Source organism: Poecilia latipinna, unplaced genomic scaffold (genome assembly GCF_001443285.1).
Source record: "Poecilia latipinna isolate Pla-1442-1.1 unplaced genomic scaffold, P_latipinna-1.0 Scaffold2956, whole genome shotgun sequence".
NCBI classification, from domain to species: domain Eukaryota; kingdom Metazoa; phylum Chordata; class Actinopteri; order Cyprinodontiformes; family Poeciliidae; genus Poecilia; species Poecilia latipinna.
The window spans coordinates 50,447-61,089 of record NW_015115572.1 but is presented as its reverse complement, the minus strand read 5'-3'; the positions used below and the strand labels follow the sequence as shown (position 1 = coordinate 61,089).

The following is a 10,643-nucleotide window of genomic DNA, read 5'->3' as shown; positions in this document are numbered from 1 at the left end:
TCATTTAATCGAATGATAAATTAAAACAAGTTCAATATTTTTTTTTTCTTTCTCCTACCAAAATTTGTCTTCAGTTTGATAATCTGATCTCAACTATCCATTTTGTGAGGGACAATTTTGTTTAAATAATCTCCATAAATTATTGTATTTGTTGTTTTGTTGATTTATTTTGGATATTCAAAATGTCTTCAAGTTCCAGTGTTAAATGTTCATTAGAATTTAAAGTTTATTGATCTTTATGAATGTGTTCTTGCATTATTTTGCCATTAGGATATTATTACTTGAAAATTTCTCAAAACAACAACATTGTTCATCGTAATAACTTCTGGAACAATTTATCGTCCAGCAAAATATGTTATTGTGACATTTTTCATAGGAAAAGCGAAATTTTAACCACCTGGTGAGATTTGGAAGGAGCTTTTCTTACCTGAACATAATCCACGCTGTCACCCAGAGCTTTGAAGGCGGTGTACATCACCTCCCTCTTCCCGCCCCACTCCTGCATGACGCAGGAGTAGCGGCGGCCTTTAACCAGCCGGGCCACCCGGGACGCTTCCTCCATGTGCACCGCGCTCCTCTTCCCTCCTCCAACACCTCCTCCTTTCGTGCCATCGCTGTGAAAGTTCCCCTTCCACACCATGCAGCCGGCCTGCTCCGCTCCGCCCATCACCTCCTGGAAAATATCCATCATGTATCGGTCCTCCGGCCGGTTCCCGTCCACCACCAGCACCACCTTCAAGCCCGGGAAGGAGATCCGACGGACGCTGCGCAGGCATTTCCTCAGGTAGTCCGGGTCTTCCTGGTAGGCGGCGATGCAGAGGGCGACGGAGCGGCGCAGGTGCTGAGGCCGAGCCGGGCTCCGCATCCGCCGGTGCTCCAGGAAGGCGAAGAGGCTCTGGAGGAAGAGGTGGAGGGAGAGGAAGGCGCCGTAGAGGCCGAAGGAGAGGTGGTGCTGCTCGGTGTGGATGAACTGGTAACCTTTAGAAACCAAACATGAGCGTCACAGTTTCTCCTCATGGATACTTTACAGTGGACAGGGCCGACCAAAGACTCTTTGGGGCCCAAGGCAGATTTTCATTTGGGGCCACCCACACCAACAGGTTCATCATTCCTACTCTAAGTGAGGCTGTGTTTCCATTACAAATGTGTGCAAAACTTTGTCAATATGCCGCTAAAGTTGGGGGGGGGGAAAACAAATAAACAAAACAAAAAAAAAAAGTTTGCTATTTCCATTAAATAAGAAACTCTTTTGGATAATTTTTTCACACAATAAGACATTTTAAAATATGGTGCACCATCATCTTCTTACCACTTCCTATCGTCTTCTTTGTCATTTTCGCCTGGAGTAACATCTGGTTGGTGATCGCATGTTTCTAATGCAGTTTTGCAGAATACATTAATTCAGACATGGACAAAAAAGCACTTTGTTCTAGCACCAAACATGTTCTCTGTTTGTTTTTTTTAAATTTCCATGTTTCCATTAAGCTAATTTATTTTTGTAATTCCGATTAAGGTGATTATATGTTCAATGTGAACACAGCTGGTGAGTGTTCAGGAGGACAGTGCTGCCAGGATCCTAGTGAGAGCTCGTAAATTTGATCACATCACACCGACTCTTTACGAGCTTCACCGGCTTCCTGTAACTGAGAGGATTCAGTATAAAATTGCACTTATCACTCGTCACTGTCTATATGGAACCTCACCGGATTATTTGAAGGACCTCCTTATTTCACATTCAACTTCTAGATCCTTACGATCCCAAGCCTGTAATCTTCTCCATCTTCCTCGATCAAGGCTAAGGACTATGGGTGATTGGGCATTTGCTGTGGCTGCTCCTCGTCTATTGATTTCTCTCCCGGATTATTTGAGAGCCCCGCAATTATTGTCCGATTTTAAAACCGGCTTGAAAACTTTTCTTTTTAGACAAGCCTATTCCACTTTTAAATGACTGTCTGTTGTTGATTTTATGTGTTTTTAGCTGCACCATGTAGCACTTTGAGATTTTTATTAATGAAAAGTGCATTATAAATAAAATTTATTATTATTATTATTAACCTGTGATGTAGGCCAGCAGGATGGTGAACAGAACCACTGCAGCAAACAGGGTGGTGACCACGATGTTCAGCGCATTCCTGCAGCGAGAGGGCATCTGGTGGAGGAAGTCCAGATAAGAAGGAATAAGAGGAAAAGCAACAAAAAAATCAGTTCGTTTATACAGTGCAAAGTACTTTGGAGAAAACTAAACTCATTAAATGATAAAAACTGTTTCAATAACTGATCAATGTGAGTGTGAGCAAACATTTCCACTTATTCTGAAAACATTTAAAGCAAATTGTAGGTTAGCAACTTTATAATGGTGTAGTTTTTATGGAATATTTGAATGAGGGCTGAAACGATTAATCAAATTAATAAGATTAATCACAATTAATCGATTAACAGCAATGATGTCCATTGATTAACTGATCATTGTGAGTAAACACCTTGGAGAAGTATCTGTTGCTGCCCACCAGTCAGCATGAGAAAGATCAATTCTGCCCACCATTGTAGGGCTGAAATGATTAATCGTGATTAATCGATTATTGAAGTGATCTTCAACTAATTTAGTAATTGTTTAATCGTCATACACATAAAATAGGACATTTGCTGAAAGAACAACTTACTCAGAGCAGTAATTAAGCCAAAACTGTATACAAATATAAACATATTAAGATGGAGAAAAACCTTTTATCTGTATGATTGTTTTACCCAGAAATCCTCAAGTGGCAGTTTTACCTTCACATGTCTCTATTCTATAAAATAAATCTCACACCAGGCACATTTCTCTATCCAATTATTAATCAGTTAATCCAAAAACAATCAACAGATCAACCAAACACAATATTTATGTTAAATGAAGCAGAAAGTCCTGACCTTTATCTTTGAGAATGTGTTATTATTCCAATTACCACTATAATACTTGAAGAACAACAATGTTATCGTTTATCACAATAACTTCTGGGACAATTTATCATCCAGCAAAAGTTGTTATTGTGAGAAGCCTAAGTTCAATAAACTTTAATGAACATTTAACATCATGGATAAATATCCAAAATAAATCATCAAAACAACGGAAGCAACAAATAAAATTAATTATGAACAAAACTATCCTTCAAAAAAAGGCAAGGTGAGACCAAAACTCCAGACTGACGACTTTTGTCATGCAGGTTTTAATAAGAAAGAGAGAAAAGAGAAAAACAATAAATAATGCAAATGAAAATTATTGAGTTTGTCATGCGATTAATTGATTTATTGCTTATTTCGACAGGCCTAGTCGACATCTTTTCCATTTCCTGACACATAAGGAAAATTTATGTTTTTTTTCCAGTACAGGTTCAGAGAAACTCGTCTCCGGACAGTTTGTTCATCCTAGCCGAGTGACACATCATTTCCTGAGCTTTCATGAACGTCCTTCATCTGAAAACACTCCATCATCATCGTCACAGGCGAACTCCTGCTACCAGTCTGCCCAGTCCCCTCCTCCCAGTCCGCCCCGCTCTGGGTTAATAGCTCTAATTAAAGGCCAGGCGGGGTTTGTCCGGAGCGCAGCACCAGTGGAAACAGGAACAATTCTGCCCTTTCATTCATGAAATGACCTCCAGCCCCCACCTGGCCGCTCTCACAGCCCAGACACACTGACTTTCTTGACATCACATTCAGACGTTTATCGCCCAATCTGAACGATTTTCACTGTGGATGATCCGGGATAAATGACATTCCTGACAGAAAACCCCCCCAGCAGAATTTCACAGAATGAACCAAACATTTCTCTATAGTTATGCTCATGTGTCATCAAAGCCATTGAGACAGACTTTAATCAGAAATCAGAGCTTTGTACGAATCCTGGCTTCTCTAAACCTGCAACTCATTTTAGCATGGGCTAACACTGCTGAACAATTTATAGAAAAAGGTTCTGCCTTTCCCAGATAAAGGAAACTTAATGTCATTAAAGGTAACCTACAATGCTTCCTTGAACAGCTTAGGATAAGTTTATGGTCTATACAAAATACTTTTTGCACAAAGTCATTCTTAGATAATGAGATTTTAGCTGTTTTGGAGTATTTTGACATTTTAAATCCAAATAAGCTGCTGCTGGCCACGTCTTCCAACTCAAGGCTTACAGTCACGCATGAAAATAGATACAATTATACAACTGTACATCTTTGAAAAGCATAGGTGGAACCTCCTGTGCAAACAACAAGAATGTAGCAAGTGGTTTATAGATTGCAAATCAAAAATAAAACTCTCGTCTTTTCCAGCAGCCATTTTACAGCGCATACTGCAGTAAAACAAGCTGACCAAATGTGTTGAAGTTTTGCTTGGGTTGCTAGCTAATGGTGGAACTCTGCTGGGGTTGCTAGGTAACGAGCAAAACTCTGCTGGGGTTGCTAGGTAACGGGCAGTGCCTGCTGATTTGTGATGTTACATTCTAGAGGTTTTTGACACGACTTATTTTCCAGACACCCAAAAATATTAATTTATTTCCAAAAAGCAGCTGTTTTTTTAATCGCGTGAGCTGTTTTATGCTTAAATGGAAGTACAAAAGTGTTTTAAATGTGAATTTAAATTCGATTTGTAAAATTATCTTCCACATACAATATTACCTTTTTCATTAATATTAAGGAATTATTTGCTTTTAAAAACTTTTATCTTACTGAGAAGTTTATTGTAAGTTAATTTTGTCTTATTTCAAGTGTACTAAGATATTATGAACTAGAAAATAGACAAAAGTAACTGGTAAGATTTGTGTTTTTGATGTGCATTAGCAATAGCTATTATTTTATTATATCAACAAACTTCTCACCTGTATGCATTGTTGTGTTTTTTCTTTTGAATTATTTTGTTTAAACCTTGGACAGAATTTAAATGGAGTATACAAATGTCAACAAAACACTTTAATAACATATTTATACAATAAACAGAAACAATATAAAGACATAACTTTGTGTGCATTGTTTTCTAATTAATGGCAAAAAAGTTATTGGAGAGCAGATCACAGTAAGATCTTTTTGTTTACAAAAATAAATAACATTTCACAAAGGCATCTGAAACTAAAGTATCAATCTTACCACATTAGTATCGATACTGATCCTGACTTAGTATTGATATTATTAATGCCAATACTTCTTGATCATAGGGCTGGTTAGATCTGCCCACATCTAATGTTTACAGCTTAGACAATGCATTCATGTTTTACAGTTTCTTGTGTCATATAATGGACAGAATATAAATTAGTCAGACTGGATTTTTCCCCTCCATATTCCCTTTGAAACAGCAAAAATAATACAGTTTTAATTGGGAATCCCTGATGTTCTACTGGGATTTCTGTCTGGATCAAGTCTGTCTTTGGTAATGAAGACGAATTGAAGTGAGAAGATGTTGGATGATTTAACAGGCCAAAGCAGCAGCAGAGGTCTGAGCCCCCTGGAGGTCAAAGGTCACATCATATGGAGACTGAACATGGAGAGTTTGATTTTAGGGCTGGTTGAAGGTCGAGAGGTGAGCTGGGAACCGAGAGTCAGAAAAGACTCTCGGTTCAAGGTGATTTAACCAGGAAGTTACTATACCAGTGGAATTGGTACATTGCAACTCAAAAATTACAAAAATCCCCAAATTATCCCAGATTAAAGGCTGATTTCCTTTCTAAACAGAAAAACCACCACAAAACCAGAAACCAAACCCAATACAATGACACATTATCAGCATTGTGAAAGTTTAGTGGAAGCAAACAAAGCAACACAAACAAATCGTCTGCTGAAAGACATTAAAGGGGATGAATTATGCAAAATTCATATTTTGCACATTTTTGTAACTCAGTTTGGGTTTCTACAGCTTCTAAAACAAGTAGTTTAAACAACAACACCCAGACGTTTCTTTGGCAATAAGTTAATGTTTTTTGATGGACAATGAGCCATTTTAAAAACCTCGCAAATTAAGAGACACTGCCCGTTACCAAGCAACCCAAACTAAGCTCCAACATGTTTGGTCAGCTGGTTGTACTGTTGGATGTGTTGTACAATGGCTGCTGGAAAAGTCAAGTATTTAGTTGTTGACTTGCCATTCAGAATCAACTTGTTACATTCTCATTAGTTGCACAGGAGGCTCCACTTCTGCTGTTCAGAGATGTACGATTGTGCATCTGTTTGCAGCTATTTTCATGTGTGCGTGTAAACGTTGAGTTGGGGGACGTGGCCGCAGCACCTGAAACAGCCTAAAACAGCTAATTCTGACAGGAGCTCCAACAGGCAGACAAAAAGCTCATTATCTAAGAATGATTTTGTTTAAAAAAAACATTGTATAGCCCATAGATCTATACTATAGTGATCAAGGAATTATAATTGTTCACTTTTAAACTTTGCGGAAACATCTGACACTGAGTGTTTATTCATTCTGCAAGAACAAACCTGAATGTGTGATGATTAACTCCATCTCCATCAGCCCCCACCTTCCCGATTCCTTTGCAAATGAATCTTGTGTAAGATGAGAAAAATTCAGAGCTGAGCAAGCCTGCAAACACTAAACTGCTTGAGGAAATGTGATAAACCACAGTAAAGTAGAGCAGGTACAGGTTGCCACTAGGGGGCGTCTTATCAAATAAGCCTGAATAAGAAAGTTCTCTCCTACAGCAATCACACAAATAATATCACACGGACTGAGGTGGCCATGTTGGATCTTTCTAACTCTGGAAGCTTTTTCTCATAAATTTAAGATGTTCTTCTAATATTATGACTATATTTTTGTTGTAATTAAAAATTCTCATAGTCTGTCCCTAATACTCCGTCGTACACCTCACAGGAAGTTATGACTGAAAAAAAGCCATCTTGTGGAAATATTTTCTGTCATTTGCAGTTTCTTTTTTTCAGAAACAAAAGTGACAATAAATCGATTAAAATCAGAACTCGGATCTGGTATGGACAATAAGAGGAAATCTCTCAGGTTATATTTCAATCATTTTCAGAGAGATTGGATTTACTTTTTAAAGTTTTTATGCCCTGATTCATAAAAGCTTAGAGTATAAAATAGGTTGTACTTTTCTCTTGCCAGGACGTCATGTTCAGACAGAAGCTATTTGGCTGATTTACTGAAAGTAGGACTAAGAATAGCTTATTAAAGAACATATCACCACTTTTATTCAGGAGGGAGACACATTAAGGGATTTCTGAACTAGGACACGGCAGGAAAAATAAGGCACCTTTCCAGCAATAACACAGAACTACTACAAACCAACCTTTAGCTACAGTACCTATAGAATATGGGTACATATTCTAAATCAGCAAACAAATCTGCCGAGGCCAAAAAATCCAAATATCCAAAATAATATATAAGTATATTATTATTATATTGTATTATTCTTCACTCTTTAAAGAATCTAAATTAATGAGTTACAACAACATTTAATTTCCCTTTGGGATTAATGAAGTGTTTCTGCATTGAATTTGAATAGAACTGAATTTACTGTTGTAGTGTGGCCGCCATCCAGCAGAGGGCGCCGCTGGTTAATACAGCAACAAAGATGGCGGCCATGCTAGAACGGGAAAGAGAAACGGTCCAAACGGAGTCCGATATGGGATGCAAAATGCACTTCATGCGGTTCTGTTTTGAAATATAAACCCTCAAAAATCTCATTAAGTTGTTTTGAAATATAAACACTCGACAAGCTCCCCAATTTTCAACTTACTAATGCTCATTCGTCAACTTCTCTTTCAAAAATGACTGATGTGCTACGAAGGCTAGCATGTGATGACAGAAGAGGCATAACAGAGAAAAATGGAAACATGTACAAGTAAGCGTGCTTAATTTTGAGAGCTGTTGTGAGTTGATGAATGTCATGGAGCGAAGTTTTAACATTCCTGACTATTGGACTTTTATAAGAATACAGAACAAATGTCAGGTATCGGTTCAATACATTACGCTACACGCAAAAGCCAAATAAAGGACCATCCCTGATTGACTGTAAATTTGTTCACGAGGAATTGAATGTTAAACATGTTTTCATCTTTTATTTTTCTATTCAGCAACAATTTTGTTATATTTTATAATAACAGAAAAATGCAATACATACAAAATAATGTTGAAATTAAATGTTTTTTTCTCTTTATATGTAGGATCATGTTATGAAAAATGTATCTGTTATAGAAAGACAGTTGACCCTCCATTGACTGTTAGTCGAACGATGCAGTCCATCAACTTTATATTCTAAAAGTCCCACAGAATAAAACTGGAAAAATTCTCTTTCTGCATCACTCTGCAAACATGAACCCCCAGACCTGAACACTGTCCTGCACTGTGGCCGAGCCGCTACTTATCCCAAACTTTCCATCCAGTTTGTGTCTCTGAATGCATCCATTCATTCAGCGTTTGCATCAACCTGCCAGACGTCAAACCTCATCCTGCTTCATCACAGATGTCTGATCTCACTTTTATTCAGTTTAATTAAGCCTGTTTCTCTGTGTGTGTGTCATTAAAGAAGTGCTTACCTTCCTGATCCAGTGGACCCTGTGTGTTCGTCTCCCCCCCAGATCTCCGTCCGTCCAGCCGGGACGTCCAGCCGTCGCCTCTCCTCAGCACAGCACTCTCCTTGTTCTGGCCCCCTCCCTTCTCCAGCTCACACTAAATCTTTATTCCAGCTTGCTCGCTTAATTCAGGAGATCCCACATCCAAAAATACAGCTGGCAGCTCAGCCCGCCACCCTCCTCCCTGCCTGGGGGCCGGCCTCCTCCGCCTACCCTCCTCCCTCTAGCTCCTGGTCCCGTCCCGGGGCATGGAGACCCTCCAACCCCCCAAGCTGGGATTGATCCGAGGCTTTCAGCCTGCAGATGATGTCGCTGCAGCTTTTGGGTTGCAGTTACTCTCCATCCCGACTCCTGATCCCAACAGTCGGCCCTGAAGGATGAAATCTGAGGGTCAAAGATTCAGGTTTTCCGCTCTCCTCTCTGCAGAATCAGCTTCTCTCTGCAGCCTGAATCTTTGTCGCTTCGTTCCTCCAGCACCCCAACCTGCTCACTCTCTGTCTGCAATGCAGCCTCCAGCTTCCACCCCTCTCTGGCTGACTCAAAGCATCCCTTTATGGCTTTATTTGTCTTCCCTCTACCTTCTCCTCCGTTCCTCCCTGCTGACGTCCTGCAGGTCGGACAAACCGCTGCGGCTCTGGGAATCAATACTATCCACGCTACTCAATTACATTTCATTCAGGTCAAGTAGCAGGACTGCAGATAAACAGATAAGGTCATTTTAGTGACGAGGTTCCTCACATGAGGATTTAACCACATTAAGCACTGCAAAAACACAAAGTTTTACCAAGTATTTTTGGTCCAGTTTCTAGTGCGAATATTTTATTACACTTCAAAAACGACAAAACTACCATACAAGTGACTTTCAGTAAAACATGGGAGCTTGTTTTAGATAAATAATTCCTTAATATTAGGACTGAAACAATTAATCGTACTGTGATTAATTAATTATATCAATATATTTAAATTTAATTAACTCATTTCAATATAAATTTAACAATCAATCATGATTATTTTAATTATTGTGATTAATCTATTATTTCAGTATATTTGAATTTGATAAATTAACAACTGATTAATCATGATTAATTTACAATTAATCACAATTAAGTGGCTTAATTGTGACTAATTTCCATATAAGTAAGCTTAATCTGTTAATAGATAAATCATGATAATTGATTAAAATACAAAATTAGTTAATTATTTGAATAATCAATTCAAATAATCACCATTAGTTGTGATTAATCAGTTATTTCAATACAAACTTAATCGATTAACGATTAACTATAATAAATCATATTAAGTGTTTCAATATAATTAAATTTAATCACTAATACTAGATTAATCATAGATTGATTATTGAAATAGTTGTCAACTAATTTGGTAATTGATTGTTAACCAGCATAGACTCAAAAAAGGCCGTCTGCTGGAAGAACAAAACACTCAGAGCAGTAACTGCATCAAAACTGTACAAAAATATACATTTTGCATTTAATTAATTAAATGTGCCAATTTTTTTTATCTGACTTAAGCGATTAATAGTTTTTAAATATTAACTGGCAGATTATTTCACTTATAACAAGGAAAAATGTCGTGTTGTGAGTGAAATAATCTGCCAGTGGAATTATTATTTTCACCAGTATTAAAGTATTATTGACTTAAAACAAACTCTTATATCTTACTGAAAAGTTACTCATAAGTTAGTTTTGGTGTATTTTAAGCATACCAAGATATGTGCGAAGGGAACTAGACCAAAATTACTTTTGTGTTTCTGCGGCATTCATGTTCTAACAACTCTGTTGCCATATGTTGGTGGTTTATCAATCCTCTGGGCTCATGGGAACCATGTTGGCGTCTTAATGCATCATCAAAACCCTGCAGTGTTTCAGCTTATTATTCACACCAGCAAGCTGTAACTTATGAGATTTTGGAGACTCTTTCAGTGTAAAACTGTCAACCATTTCTCCTTTTATAGACTCTGAAAACTCCAGAGCCAAAATATCTGCATGTTGCCTCATTCTGAAAACATCTGCAGACTTTAGATAAGTTTGTTCACAGAGTTATTTCTGGTCTAGAAATAGCTGGAAATAAGACAAA

General features: G+C 38.0%; 1 protein-coding gene across 1 annotated transcript; it reads right to left on the bottom strand.

The window, feature by feature from the left end:
* Positions 1–427: 427 nt before the first annotated feature.
* Positions 428–9,353, bottom strand: LOC106939702 (hyaluronan synthase 3-like; the record flags this gene model as incomplete). Its single annotated transcript, XM_015022206.1, has 3 exons — positions 8,514–9,353; positions 2,056–2,149; positions 428–978 (listed from the first exon to the last, which is right to left on the bottom strand). Coding segments are annotated over exons 2-3 (645 nt in total), but the record flags the coding sequence as incomplete, so codon positions are not given.
* Between the last annotated feature and the right edge of the window lie 1,290 nt (positions 9,354–10,643).